Here is a 14,491-nt window from a genome sequence, read left to right as displayed (position 1 = left end):
GTGTACCCGGGCCCCTCCGTGGTCTCCCACATGGCCGGCTCTACACAGACCCTGCCTGATTGGCCTTGGGTTGTGGGAGACACAGGAGGGGGACCTCACTGCCCAGGTCTCAGAACTCCTCCGTGCTGCATGAGGCCCGGATGCTCCCCAGGACCGCGGGGTTCAAGACTAATGCGAGCGGTCTGTGCTCTGAGAGGCAGTGGCACTCGGAAGGGTTTAGGGAATGGGAAACAAAAGCCAACCACCCTTGCCACACCACCCCTTGACCGAAGAGCCCCTGCCACAGTGGGGGGGAGGACGGAAACCCACAGGCTACTGGGCATCTCCTGGCCGCCAGGGGCTGTACGGGGGGCAGGGATGGAACCCATGTCTAGCAGATGCAGAGGGGTGGCTCCTGGGCTCCAGCCCCGACAGTGGGCTCTCGGCAGAACGCCAACCCTGTGTGACCCAGGACCCCATCGGGGAACACAAGAGCGACGCATCCCGTCCAGGGCCGGGCAAGACCACAGGTGGTCTCAGAGGCTGGTGGGAAGACGCCCCCCTAGGAGCTGACCGAGGTCCTTACCATGATGATGTACCAGTTGTTGACAACTGTGAGCTCGAACAAGGTCACTGCCAAAGGGAAGGGAGGAGGAGGAGTGTTTTGATCAGGCTCGCTTTTTCAAAGTCCGTTTCAGATGGCCTGTCTCCGCCTCTCCTGGGTACCGTGCACCTAACTGATGGCATCCCACCTGCCAGCTTGGGCTGTGAGTTCCAGAAGTGAGCGCCACCCCCCACCCCCCGACTCCCACCCCACAGGAAGCGCGGCAAACTTGGCCTGTCCCCAAAAGGGCGTGCCTCCTGCCTCAGCTGCCTGTGACCAACCAGGGCTGGGGGTGGATGGTAGGGAAAGAGCAGGCACACCTTGCTCGGTAGAGATCTGGGATGCCCCGAGGGGCTCCCCTTCCTCTTGACCTATGCCCTGCTCCTGCCCCGGCCTCTCCACGGAACCCAGGAGCAGAGCTGTGTGGGCCTGAGCCTGGGTCAGTGCAGGCACCGTGGCAGGTGGGTGTGGCTGCGCCCCACCCTGCGGTGTGGGGTTGTGACGGGGGGTGGGCTCCCCAGCATCGGGCTGTACCCCTTCCGGCAAAGTGCGGGGCTCTTCTGCTCCCAGGAGTGAGACCTGGCAGCGAGTGAGGGCTGGCGTCTGGCCTGGACTGCACCCCTGGGACCGGGCAAACCACAGGCTCCACTGAGGCTCGAGGGGACTCGGGAGAGTGTGGCAAACGGCTGGGGGAGGGGAGGCCTCAGACAGCTCTGCTCCGCCGTGTCTGGGGCCTGCGGTGACAGAGGCGGTGTGCCCCAGGGACTGTCCTGCTTGGGGCCCCTACACTCACCAAAGCTGTTCAGGATGTTGTCAAAGTTATTGAGATAATAGTAGCCTTCGTCCACAACAGTCCTGTTGCCCACGGTGTGATTGAGCCAGCGGTAGGCGTCGGCCACTGTGCTGGTACTGGCCAGGGAAGCAGAGGGAAAGTCACAGGGAAATGGGCCACCTCGACAGAGGACAAAAGTCCAAGGTCCGGGCAGGGAGCATCTGTCCCGGCCCAGCCCCCCGCATCCTTGCCCATGTTCCTGGCTCAAGGGAAGCCCTGGGCTCCTCTCACCTGTTGGGTGCTAGTGGGAACCCCTAGGCCTGCCCCCTGCTTTTCTGCGTCCACTTGTCATTTCTCTGCTACCAGCAGCCTTCTCCCTCCCAGCTACCGGAGGGAGAAGCTGGGAAGGGTTCTCCCCAGGCTGGGATCTGCTCTAGAGCCTGTGTGCGGGGTAGTGCGCACGGAGCGGGAGCTCCTCGCCTGGCTGGAGTGCACCGAAAGGTCGTCCCTGTCTGAGAGCTTATTCTCTGCCTTCCTTCCGGTCCTTTATGGCTGATCTGTTAACATTCATGCCAGAAATTCTACACCTCTGGTCCCGGGGCCCCCAGGGAACTTATTCAGCAGGCAGTGACTTGGTGACGGGGGCAGCATAAAGTTTGGGGCCCCGGGGTGCCTGGGTGGCTCAGTCGGTTGAGCGTGCGACTCTGGCTCACTCAGGTCACGATCTCACGGTCTGTGGGTTCAAGCCCCGCATCGGGCTCTGCACTGACAGTTTGGAGCCTGGAGCCTGCTTCGGATTCTGTGTCTCCCTGTCTCTCTGCCCCTCCCCTGCTCATGCTCTGTCTCTCTCTGTCTCAAAACTAAATAAAAACATTAAAAAGAAAAAAAAAGTTTGGGCCCCCTGCTATCGGCCTCTGGTTCTGGGCTCAGCCTGACGCTCGGAAGGGCTACCAGCATCTTAGGAAGGAGTCTGTGCTTGAGGCCTCCCGGGCCAGATTTTAAAGAGAACACTGCGACTCCAGAGTTAATGCTTTCAATGTGGTGGCTTGCAGAAAGGGAGAGGTCGTGGAGGCTGTGCGCTCCACCCCTGTCCCCAGAGGCCTTCCTGCGGGTGTCCACTTGTCTCATGCCAACAGGCCGCCGGAGATGACGTGTCTGCCCAGGCCCCCCCCCCCGCCCCCAGACAAATGGGAGGAAGCCACGGGACTCGGGCCCCAAGCCCCAGGCCGCTCCTGGTTCTGCGGCAGCCTGAAGACCGCCTCCGCCCCAAGGGCGAGGTGACAGAGGCCTGCTTGGGGACAGGGACACCTGCTCAGATGTCACTGCTTCAGAGACAGCCGTCTCTGATCCCAGGTCCCTCACTCAGCTACTGCGCTGAACTGAGCCAGTGAAAGCAAGGCCAAGGGATTCCCAGGCCTCGAAAGGGTGTCGCGGCTGGGAGAGGTGTGCCCGAGGCCCCTGAGCTGGGGGCGACCTGCTCAGTGGGGCTGGCTCGGCCCCCCTCCCACCCCGGCAGAGACACAGGCTCCCTGGGGGGCGGGCGGGGCCGGGCCCCGCCGAGTACTCACTTGCAACAGTTGGGGTAGAGGATGCCGCAGAAGAATTCCATGCCCACGATGGCGAAGGAGTAGTAGAAGATGAGCAGGGTGAGGCCCAGGCTGGGGAGGAGGGTCAGAAGGGACAGGGCGACTTAGGGCCAGGCAGGAGAGCCCAGCGCCTCCGGCGGCCCCGGCGTCCTCAGACCCACTGAGCTGACTGACAGACAGGCATGCCCCTAGCCAGGTTTACCAGCTGGAAAGTGCCTGCAGGGAAGGGGCCTCGTGATTCAGGTCTGGGGTCAAAAACGGCTCGAATCAGGACTCTAGGAACAGATGCCCCTTCACCAGAGACTCACCCCTTACCTGTGAAGGTAGACTCACAGGTGACCCCTTACCTGTGAACGTAGACACAGGCGGTAAGTGAGTTGACAGCTCCCTGCCCTCCCTACTAGACATTCAGACAGGTCAGAGGAGAGAAGTGGCGCCAGGGAGACGCGTGGTGGCCAACATCTCAGCTCCTTGCAGACCCGTCAGACTCTCCGCGTCAGTCCTTTCCGGGCCTCCCCCCGCCCCGCCCGCGGCCGCCCAGCCGCCCCCTCGGGGGCACAAGCCTCACGGCGCCTGGCCCTGGAGCCCAGAGGCGGGGCAGTACCTGGCCATGCGCGGCAGCAGCTCAAACATGGTGTCCAGCACGTTGCGGTACCTCTTCTTCAGCTTGAACAACCTGAGGGTCGAGAGCAGGTGGCACTCAGGGGCCGGCACGGCCGCAGCCCCGCTCCTCGACCGGGGGGCCTCTCTGCCCCAGGCCCGGTGGCCCTCGGGGCCCTGGGAAGGGGCAGCGGTGGGGCCGGGACACCAAGGCTGGATGGCCCTCCCCGGAGGGACCCGGAACCCGCCGTGTCCCCCCAGTCTCTCGCTAACGGCGATTTGCCACGGTTTTCTTTTGGAGCCAGGAGGCTCTGTGAGGGGCAAGGCCTGGCTCGGGACGGGGTGGCAAACCTCGGAAAGAAGGGACCGGAAGCCACGCCCACAGAGGAGCCTGGCGAGGGACGGGTCATCGGTAAAGGAAGGACGCCCTGCGTGGGGAGGACACGGACGTTCGCCTGACCCCGGCCACCACCCCCGGGGCATGGCCACAGGGTCTTCTAGAGACACTGCCCTGGCCACCCCCACACCTCCACCTCTCCTCCCAGGAAGGCCATGTATGGGGTCGTGCCCCTCGCACCATCAGAGGCCATGGCCTTCTGGTTTATGACTCTGAGCATGTTTGTTTCTGTGGCTACAGAAGATATCACCGCAGGCCGGGTTCACCCAAGCCGCGGGCCACGTTTCTCCTCCACAGTCAGAGGCTACTGGTCCCGGTGACGGGAGGAGACGGGCGGGCCGCACATCCCCACAGGAAGGCGACAGGGGCCAGGTGCCGTCACAGGAGGGTGAGTCTCTGACACCAGTCTTGCGAACCTTCTGGCTCCTTCCGGCCACTTCCCAGATCGGTCCCAAGGCCTTCCCACCCTTCCCCTGCCTGCCTCTCCCCAGCCCCAGCCCTGTCACCTCAGCAGCTGGAGGGGACGCAGGACCACTATGAAATAAAAGGGCTCCATGTTGAAGGCCAGAGCCAGCAGTCCCAGGAAGGCAAACACGGTCACAGAGAAGTCGAACCTGGGAGGGAGAGGAAGGAGCCACAGGCCATTGGGCCTGTCCTGCCCGGAGCCTGCCTCCCTCCCACGGTGCCCCGCTCCCCAGCCCCATTCTCAACGCTCCCTTCCAAGGAGCCCACCCGCCAACCTCAGCAAGAGCAGAGGGTGCCCAGCAGTGGCCCGCAGCCGCACAGCTCAGGAAGCAGCTTCCTGCCGCCTGGGGGTGTCTGAGGCCGGCCTGGCCAGCCCTCCAGGCATAGCACATACAGCAGGGATCAGAAATGCCCAGAACCACCCTCTCTCCCCACCAAAGTCCTGCACTGGTCTAACGCCGTACGTCGGGTTCTATGGGTGGCCACCGACCCCGGTGAGGTTATGGAGGAAAAGGGCGGGATTGCCACCTAGAGGCCAGCCAGCCCTGCCCCAGACAGGGCCTCTGTCCTCTGCACACGTGTGTTAAGGCCCTGAAAACAGCAATGGTGCACACGCTACCACTGTTCCTCCTCGACTCCTCTGTTTGTCAAGACTGAGACCTTGTGAGGATAGCCTGATTTCACGGGCGAGTCAACTTAAGTGGGCGGGAGGTGGCCTCTGAGGTCTCCGTGGGGACAGGGACAAGGGCCACTCGGGTCTCGTCACCACCCCCAACCGGCTGCTGCTCCTTCTCTGTCGGTATCGTGGTTTCCATGGGGGAGGCAGGAGCTTCGTCGTCAGGGGTGGGTGTAGGGGCCGAATGACTCAGGAAGAGCCAGCCTAATGCCCCTTAAGACGCCACGTCCCGGAGGAACGGGCCAAGGGACCTGAGAGAGTAAGACGAGCCTGACCCTGGCGTGTCCCGGAGCCACAGACGGAGCTGTACCGGGGACAAAGGCCTCGTCCTGTCCCCGCCCCCTCCTCCTGCCACTGCAGAAAGGTGTGCTGCGGGTGTATGGGGAGAGGGCCTCTCTTGGTCGCGGACGTGGGGAAGACACACACTCTGCACTCACAGATTCCACCCGGAGGACAGGTACTCAACGGGGCCCAGGCCAGCAACCTTCAGGAAGAGCTCCACCCCGTAGACTGTGAACAGAAGGAGGCAGTTAGCAGCGGCCGGACCACAGCCTCTCCCACACCTGCCTTGGCTCCGTCCCCCCCTCTGAGGCTCTTCGGAGGTCTCCAGCCTCTGCGACAGGCCATGTCACACCCACACCACCCCTCCCCCGGGAGAGGCCCGGCCCAGAGGCTGGTCAACTGGGGCCACCTCCAGACAACCCCCAGAATGGGGCAGGTGAACGGGGCAGGGCGGTGCAGTGCGCTCAGGGACGTTCAGGCCTAAGAGGAGGAGGGGGAATGTCAGGCAGAGCGGGGGGCACCAGGTGGACAAAACAACCTTGGCAGAGGCCCCAGGTAAGAAGGGGCCCCGGGCACGGGGGGGCCGGGGAGCGGGTTGCTGTTCGGGGGGGGCCGCAGGCCGGGGCGAGGGCGGAAGCGGAGCGGGCCCCGGGTGGCCAGGCAGTGTGAGTCACGCCCAGGATGGGGATGGGATCCGGAGGGCGGCGGAGAAGCACAAAAGAGCTTTGGACGGGGGTGGAACGGGATCAGACTCAACTCCTGCTCCATTCTCCCCAAGCTTCCCTGTTTTCGAGGAGAGCCGCGAGGTCCCAAAGCAAATGAGGGTCCTCCCGGCCCAGCCATTCGGCAAAGCCACCGCCAGAAACCTACTCGTCAGGAAGACGACGTAACTCCAGGGCACGTGCTTGGAGAAGAAGTTCCCACCTGTAAGACAGGAGGCGGGAGCTCAAGCTCAAAGGCACCAGGTGCGCCCACCCGAGGGCCGGCCGCCCAGCCAGGGCTCACCTTTCAGCGTGAAGGTCTCCACGAGGATCCACACCCCGTTGACGGCCACCACCAAGTCTGCAAACAGACAGACTCGTGACGGACAGAGGAAGCACAGGCGGGTGTGCGGAATCTCTAGCTCACAGCCGCAGCCCCCCCACCCCGGCCACGTTCCCCGGCAGCCCCGGGCGACGCCCCACACGCCCATGTGACAGGGGCTTCTCTCCGCTTCGTGCTTTTACCACGTGAGCTACACCAGCCAGGGGTTTTGCGCAGGAAATAGCTATGGATTCCTAAAAACACCCTCGAGGTCACTGCTGTTGCCAAGTCCGTGTAAGAGGTGTTTGAGTGTTAAAATGTTTGCTCTTCCCTAGATTTTAAGAATGGCTCCGTGAGGGGCACCTGGGGGGTCCAGTCGATTAAGCGTCTGACTTCGGCTCAGGTCAGGATCTCACAGTTCGTGGGTTCGAGCCCCGCAGGGGGCTCTGTGCTGACCGCTTGCAGCCTGGAGCCTGCTTCGGATTCTGGGTCTCCCTCTCTCTCTGCCCCTCCCCCACTCATTCTCTGTCTCTCCCTCTCAAAAACAGACGTTAAAAAAAATTTTAAATAAAAGAAAGGATGGGGCGCCTGGGTGGCTCTGTCCGTTAAGCGTCCGACTTCGGCTCAGGTCAGGATCTCACGGTTCGTGGGTTCGAGCCCCGCGTCGGGCTCTGTGCTGACAGTTTGGAGCCTGGAGCCTGCTTCGGATTCTGGGTCTCCCTCTCTCTCTGCCCCTCCCCCATTCATGCTCTGTCTCTCTCTGTCTCAAAAATAAATAAACATTAAAAAAAATTTTTTTTAATTAAATAAACAAGAAAAGAAAAGAAAGGCTACAGGAACCAGTTAGCAAAATTACGCGTTCATTTGATCTTTCACATAGCAATCCCACTTCAAGGGATCCACTCTAGCGAGACACCAGTGAAACCCAAAACAATGTTACTGCAAGCCATTTGCGGGAGAGGTATCTGTGAGGGCAAAAGTCTAGAAATGACCCAAATGACCAACAGGGAACTGGTGGGATCAACTATGACATGTTCGTGAAATGGTGAAGTAGCAACTCTAAAAAGAAATGAGGAACGTCTCTATATATTACAATGGGAGGCAGTCTCCCGAACATATTTTTAAAAAAGCCGAAAAGGTGGGGAAGAAAGTGTAGCAAGTATGTGACTGTTTATTTAAGACACGGGGAGAGGCACGTATATGCATCTACTTAGAGCTTTTAAAAACTGGAAGAATAAACCAAAATAAAAGTTACCCATTTGAGGGGGGGGGGGGTTGGCAGGATATAAATGAGACGTCCTTAAATATACTTTGTTTCATAGGTCCGACTTGGAACCACATAGATATTTTACATAAGTATAAAACAAAATGAAAAATAAAATGAAATAAAGAAACCTAAATGTGTCTCCAGTTGGTGACACACCCACATGGGCGGGGGCGGGGAACTACTGTGACCTTGACGCACAATAATCTGAATGTCTATCCCTGGAGTGGCGTACTAGGGTCTGTGTTGTTGGGACAGTGTTGATATCACTTTCTGGAGATGGTTATGAGTCTACCGTGGGGTACAGCAAATGAGTAATTGTGTGAATGGTGCTGGGAAGCAAGATTTTAAGACTGGAAATCTGGATTTGAAAGAATGAGGAAGTTAAGTAAAAACACGGTAGTCCTGAATTTGAATTAGAAATGTCAGGGGGAGCCTGGGTGGCTCAGTCGGTTGAGCGTCCGACTCCAGCCCAGGTCATGATCTCACGGCTTGTGGGTTCGAGCCCCGCATCGGGCTCTGTGCTGACAGATCAGAGCCCGGAGCCTGCTTCAGATCCTGTGTCTCCCTCTCTCTCTGCCCCTCCCTCACTCGTGCTCTGTCTCTCTCGTTCAAAAAAATAAACATTAAAAAAAAAATTTAATATGGAGAACAAACTGAGGGTTGCTGGAGGGGCTGTGGGAGGGGGGATGGGCTAAATGGGTCAGGGGCACTAAGGAATCTACTCCTGAAATCATTGTTGCACTACATGCTAACTAATTTGGATGTACATTTTAAAAAATAAAAAATAAAAAAAATTAATATTAAAAAGTTAAAAAAGAAAGAAAGGAAGGAAGGAAGGAAGGAATGTCAGGAGAAACTCCGGAACTCTGGATACGGTTTATCTTCAAAGACAAAATCCCATCTCTGTCCACGGAAAGGCCTAGAAATAATAACCAACTCCAAGCAGTGAGCACTTCTAGCATTTCAAACTGTGGTCTCTAAACACCCTTTCCCGCTAAATGGAACCAGAGCTCCTTAGAAAGTCTCAGTTCAAGCAAACCTCCCAACTAGTACTGCCTGAGAGAACTTCCTGTGACAACAGAAATTCCCTTCTCTGTGCTAATTGGTAGTCATCAGCTGTATGTGGTGCTGAGCACTTGAAATGTGGCTCCCGTGGCTGGGGAACTGAATTTTTCATTTTAGTTGCTTAAATATAAATAGCCACACACGGCTAGTTGCCACCACATTGGACAACACAAATCTAGATATAGTTACAGGAACCAAGCAACACGGGGAATACACAAAAAGAAGCCCGAAGGCCAAACAATCCTGTCTCTTCAACTAAATGTCGCAAGAGGGAAAAAGGGGATGGAAGAGAAACCTACAGACTGAGACAGACTTAAGTGGCAGAGCCACTGACCACATCCTGTGGTTCTGAAATCTGTGTCCGAAATCTCCAGGTCTGGGGAGGAGTCGAAGAGCCACAGCGAGGGTACGGACGGACAGAAAGACTGGCCGTGGGGGACCGCTGTTGAAGCCAGGTGACCGTGGATGCTCACGGTGACCGTCATCTCCCCACTTTTATACATGCTTGGAATTTGCTATAATAAAAAGTCAACAACATGGCTGCAGGGCTAATCTCTTGCCTCTCCACCTTCTGGAACAGTAAAAGACTCAGGCAGGAAGGGGCCCGGAGCTGTGGTATTTCACACTTACACATGAAATACTGGAAGGCCTTGGACTTCACAAGGATATTAATTCCTATTTGAAGAGAATAAATGTTAATAGCGAAATCTTCACGTCCAAGTACACATTCACTACCGCACACTTCACACACGTGAGCAACCAGGGTGTTTAGGCCCAGGGGTGAGGAAGGAACGGTGTGCCGTCAGAGTGACCTGTGCTAGTGCTCAGGCAAGACCACACCGACAACAGCTGCTCTGGGGAGAGCCTGGGCAACCCGGAGCCAGGACGGAGCCTTCACTGCTGCTGGCCTTGACCCTGGACCATTTATTCATCCACTTGAGTGGCTATCATCCCATGGGATGGAAAACCCTCTACAGGATATGGGATAACAGCTGTGCCCCAAGCCCTAGCTGTGGGAGAAGTCACAAAATAGAACATACCCTCTTTACTCTCATTCATAATGGCCCATACCCAGGCCTCAGCTTTTCTGCATGAGAAATGCCCCGTGAGCTAACTGGATCTTTGAAAGTGGCGCTCAACTAAGGGGCAACAATAATATGGGCGCTTTGATGTTAAAATTTTGAATTTTATGCTATGCAAGCATGATGTAAGGGATCACATACACCAGCTACGTATCCTGTGAGGAGGATGGTCAGAATACATTATTTGGTAAAAAGGCAGGGTTGGGAACCGAGTCTATAATGTAATCCTACTACCTTTTAAAAAGTACACAGAGGGGCGCCTGGGTGGCTCAGGCGGTTACATGTCCAACTTCGACTCAGGTCATGATCTCACAGGTTCATGAGTTCGAGCCCCTTATTGGGCTCTGTGCTGACAGTGCACAGCCTGCTTGGGATTCTCTCTCCCTTTCTCTCTGCCCCTGTCCCCACGGGCGCTCCCTCGATCTCAAAATAACTAAATAAAAATATCTTTTTTAAAAAGTGCACAGAAAAATAACCAAACACAGAAGGAAACACATCAGAAAATGAACAGTGGTTACCTCTAGGTGGAAATTTTTCATTTTGTCTGACTTTGTAAATGTTCTTCAGTGACTATTCCACAAAGGTCTTTTGGTCTGGTTTTTAAGTTACTGATTTCCTTCCTAGTCCAACACTTATTTGCCTGCTGGGGTAGCCACACTGTCTCTTGTACACACACACACACACATTCAGACGCGTACGCACACACATACAGCTTATGAATATGCTCTTAAGATGCTTGTCTGTGGTCTCTGGAAACCTCCATCTCTCCCCAGCTGCCGAGATGTCACATTCAGGCCAACCCTACCTTTGAAGATGAGGAACGCTGTCCTGGGAAGCTCATCGAACCAATGTTCCCTGTTTCTCTTTGCCTGGCCAGGAGACAGGGCCATGGAGAGAGGGTGTTAGGACCGGCGACCAGAACCCAGCCCTGGGGGACCAGAACGCCGCTTTCCTTCCCTGCTTCCCCAGCTAACTTGGGGAAGAACGAAAACACTCGGGGATCTAAATGACAACAAAGACAGCCAGTTTACTGAGCATTTAAATGGAACCATGCATGTGCCTTCCTTTTATGTGATGCTGGAAATAACTGCAGGGATCATCGTTATCCCATTTCCCAGGTGGGACAAGGCTTGGAAAGGTTCCAACACTTGCCGGATGTCACACAGTAACTAATGCGGTCTACCTGAGATTCAGTGCTCTTAATCGGGAGGCCATAGGGCAAGTGTAAGGGCACACGGATGGCCACCTGTAGCCCTGCAGTTGGGGGGTGGGGAGGCAGGCCGAGAGCCGAGCTGCTCCAGCGGGAAGGAGTCGGGCCGCCAGTGCGCCCAGCCCCCCCCCCCCCCCCCCCCCCAGCAATCAGCCCCGCTCCCTCTCTGGTCTTCTGTCTCGTACGAACACTCACCTTCCACTTCAAGGCAGCAACCTCATAGATATCATAAAAGTCCTTCAGGCTGTTGTAAGCCACGTGGAAAAGTAAAAAAAAAAAAAAAAAAAAAAAAATTCAGAACGCACTGCCACTGAGTTTCAGGACTCCCTCGTCCACCCGTGGTCACCTTTAAAGGGGCAGGGACACCTGCGACCTTCAGCACCTCAGTGCCCCAGGGACCCTTACCTGCAGGCAGCTGATTTCCTTCCTCTGGGTGCCATGCCCACTGAATCCGCTTGGTCTATACTGACTACTGATGGCTTTAGTCACTAGGATTCTTAGATAGCCAGGGACAGAGCCTCCTCTGGCGGAGGACTGAATGGAACAGCTGGGACTGCGTTCAGCCCAAACAGAGCTCAGCCGCTCGAGTTTCTACAGCTGGCCCGCTTCCTTCCCCGGAAACAAGGGTTCGGATCATCAGCATTCTGGAAGACCAGGACTGCCCACACACATCTCAGGGCCAGTTCTGGAGGTTCTGCCAGGAACCGTGGTCAGAGGGCGTGTGTGTGTGTGTGTGTGTGTGTGTGTGTGTGTGTGTATGCGTGCTCGCCTGGCTCTGTGGCTCCGCTCGAATGGGATTACCCCACCTCACTCAGGACTCGAGAGTGAGTGGCAGAGCCGGACCATTTCACGAGACGATACACTCCTTTTTTGTCACGCCAGCTGGAACTGGGTTTGGGTTGGACTGCCGTTACTTGTGAAAAGAAACCGGATGAACGATGCCATCTACGTGTGTAAGAATCTCTGTGGAGAAAACTAGTCTCTAAGAAGCTTCTTTGCCCACCCACCTCCTGGGGCCCTTGCCCGCCCCAGCTCCCTCGTGTGAACACCTTGTCCAGACGCCCCGCCCCGCCTGGCGTCCACTCTTACCTGAGCAGAGATGTGTTGCTCTGATTCAGGGCCTTGAAAGTCAGATAGCGCTCCCTGGCACTCATCCGGGGCCTGTAGAAGCGCATCAGGCCTTCAAATTGCCTGTAGGAGACACCGGCGGGCCTCTGCAGGGAGAGGACAGAGGGCCATGCGAACACGGGGAAACACAGAGCCCAGACTGCCCTTCCCTTGGGGTCAGCCACCCCGGACGCCCAGGGCAACGAGGGACCCCAGGGCATCTGGCTCTTTCGGGTTTTCCCAGGGGCAGAACTCTTGGTTTCTAAAGCTGCCGGCCCGGCCGTGCTTAGGCGCTACTCTGGGCCAGCGAGAGAGAACAGGGACTGGTCCTCTCCCCGGCCCCACCCCCACTCCTCCGTACCCGTTGGCTGATGAGCAGGCGGTAGGCATGCTGGATGGCAGTTCGCTTATGCAGCAGCAGCGACTTGAACTTGCGTTTCTCAATGTCGTTGAAGGTGTCGAACACCACGGCCAGAAGCTGTGAGGGAAGAACACGGGACCTGGCTCCCCTGCATGGCGGGGCCTGAAGGAGTCGGGGAGTTCGTCCTCTGCCTCCAGAGGGTGCTCTCCCAGCCACCCCAGAAGGGGTGGACCCTCTGGGTGGACCTTCTTGAGAGGACCCTCCCACCTGCCCCTCGGGGATACGGGAAGTTAGTCTCCAGGCGTCTGCAGAGGAAGCCACCCGCGGCCACTTGTAAGTCTCCTCTCTTGGGTCGCCTCTCTCCACCTAAGCCCACGCCTGGCTGGGCAGTGTTCTAAGGGAAAACAGCTAGAGAAGTGCCCTGGATTCTATACCCAGCCTGATGGCCGGGGAGCCGCTGTCCGCCCCAACCTCGGAGCAAGAAGGAGCATCACGGCACAGGACGGTCCTCCCTCGCCCCCTTGCTCCCTCCCAGTCCCGGTGAGACACAGCTTCGTGCACAGCCCCAGAAATCCAGGCAGTGAGGTGGCCTGCCCTCCAGGGCACAACAGTGCCGGGCTGCCCAATTCCAGGGCTGGAATGTTTACGACACAGTCTGTGTCGGGAGGGCGGGATCAGATCTGAAAGAAAGCTTTTTTGGAAACGCTTTCTTTTTCTCTCGAAAATATCTTGAGGGACACTCCCTGGTCTTTTCCATCCCTTCAAATTGGTCCCCCATTTTTTCCTCCTTTAGATCGAGGGAGGGGCAGCAAACTTTTCCTGGAGAGGGACATATAGCAAATGTTCTAGGCTCTGAAGGCCAGATGGTGTCTGTTGAAAGTACTCAACCCTGTAGCCGTGGCATGAAATCAGCCGCAGATGATGCGCAAACAAATGGCCATGGCTGTGCGCCAATAAAACTTTATTTATAGAAATCGGTGGTGGGCTGGCTTTGGCCAGCAGGCTGCAGCTTTGCTGACCTGTGCCCTAGATTCTCACAGCTCGAAATATATTACAAATTAAAACAAGTCAGTTACACAGAATATCTTTTTATGATTCTAAACCGACAACAGGATATAAGAACTATACCACATATAAAGATAGATAGGATCTCAAGTTTTTAGGAGACTTCCTAAGTCTGCCCCAGGGGAGGTGCTCTCCATTTCTACCCTGGGCCGGCGGAGGAATGCTCTTCAGAAGTATACAAATAAATACAAGCTTTGATAAAAGCCTCTGCCGACAGTCTGGCATTGACGTGTGGTCTCGACACGGACCTAATGGCCTCATCCTAGGGGCCATCTGCTGATGGGAAGAGGCTTTCTGGTGGCCAGCTGGGGCTCCGCAAACACCTCCAAAGTTCCCAGGGTGTGCGGGGACTTGACGTTCTCCTTAGCAGAATGCGTCCTGGATTGCTTTGCTAATGGTTCCCGATCAATGGGGTGGAAACAGACACGTGGGTGCAGTAAGAGGGAGCGGTTAAGGGCAGATCTCTGGGATCGGACCAGCTCACCTGGCCACCCCGAGCTGTGCAGCTGTGAGCAAGTTGCTTTGTCAGTCTGGCCCTCAGTTTCCTCAGTTACAAGCTGAGGATCGTAACAGAACCTCCAGAATTTTTGTGGAAAATCATTTAATCCTCACGTACGGAGCACTCTGCCCGGTGCCTGGCAAAGGCTTCGTTGGTGCCAGCTTTTAGAGTTGTTGTGACACACATTTGCTGGAGAACGAACGGCCCCAGGGCACCCTGACCTAAGGGCTAGCTCCAGGCCTAAGAGCCGCGGCAGTATCATCCCAGGGGTACCCACCGGGAACCAGCTGAACTCAAGTCCCGCCAGGGCGTCTGCCACCACACCACACTTGACCACAGCCTGGGACCCCATCCCGGACAGAGGCCGACAGCGGGCCGGACTTCTCCGTTCCCGCGGTGCCCGGCGCTGTGCCGGCTGGAACGGCTGCTCCAGTGGCGCGACGCACGCTCA

General features: G+C 56.9%; 1 protein-coding gene across 6 annotated transcripts in view; it reads right to left on the bottom strand.

Moving 5' to 3' along the window:
- Positions 1 to 14,491, bottom strand: part of TPCN1 (two pore segment channel 1) — a 62,230-nt gene that overhangs the window by 5,989 nt on the left and 41,750 nt on the right. For 5 of the 6 annotated variants that reach the window (XM_027044170.2, XM_027044168.2, XM_053205852.1 and 2 more), the window contains 13 exons: positions 12,477 to 12,593; positions 12,098 to 12,222; positions 11,204 to 11,252; positions 10,604 to 10,667; positions 9,347 to 9,391; positions 6,367 to 6,423; positions 6,232 to 6,285; positions 5,517 to 5,589; positions 4,445 to 4,552; positions 3,546 to 3,617; positions 2,924 to 3,013; positions 1,377 to 1,492; positions 566 to 612 (listed from right to left, as the gene is read on the bottom strand). In XM_027044170.2, coding sequence (XP_026899971.1) covers positions 566 to 612; positions 1,377 to 1,492; positions 2,924 to 3,013; positions 3,546 to 3,617; positions 4,445 to 4,552; positions 5,517 to 5,589; positions 6,232 to 6,285; positions 6,367 to 6,423; positions 9,347 to 9,391; positions 10,604 to 10,667; positions 11,204 to 11,252; positions 12,098 to 12,222; positions 12,477 to 12,593 — 1,017 coding nt within the window. Of the gene's footprint in view, positions 1 to 565; positions 613 to 1,376; positions 1,493 to 2,923; positions 3,014 to 3,256; positions 3,289 to 3,545; positions 3,618 to 4,444; positions 4,553 to 5,516; positions 5,590 to 6,231; positions 6,286 to 6,366; positions 6,424 to 9,346; positions 9,392 to 10,603; positions 10,668 to 11,203; positions 11,253 to 12,097; positions 12,223 to 12,476; positions 12,594 to 14,491 lie in introns of those variants that run through there. The other variant, XM_027044171.2, reaches the window with a different exon arrangement.

The sequence above is a fragment of the Acinonyx jubatus genome, chromosome D3 (assembly GCF_027475565.1).
Source record: "Acinonyx jubatus isolate Ajub_Pintada_27869175 chromosome D3, VMU_Ajub_asm_v1.0, whole genome shotgun sequence".
Taxonomy (NCBI): Eukaryota; Metazoa; Chordata; class Mammalia; order Carnivora; family Felidae; genus Acinonyx; species Acinonyx jubatus.
Note: the sequence above shows the minus strand (reverse complement) of the source record. Positions and strands in the feature narration are given on the sequence as shown.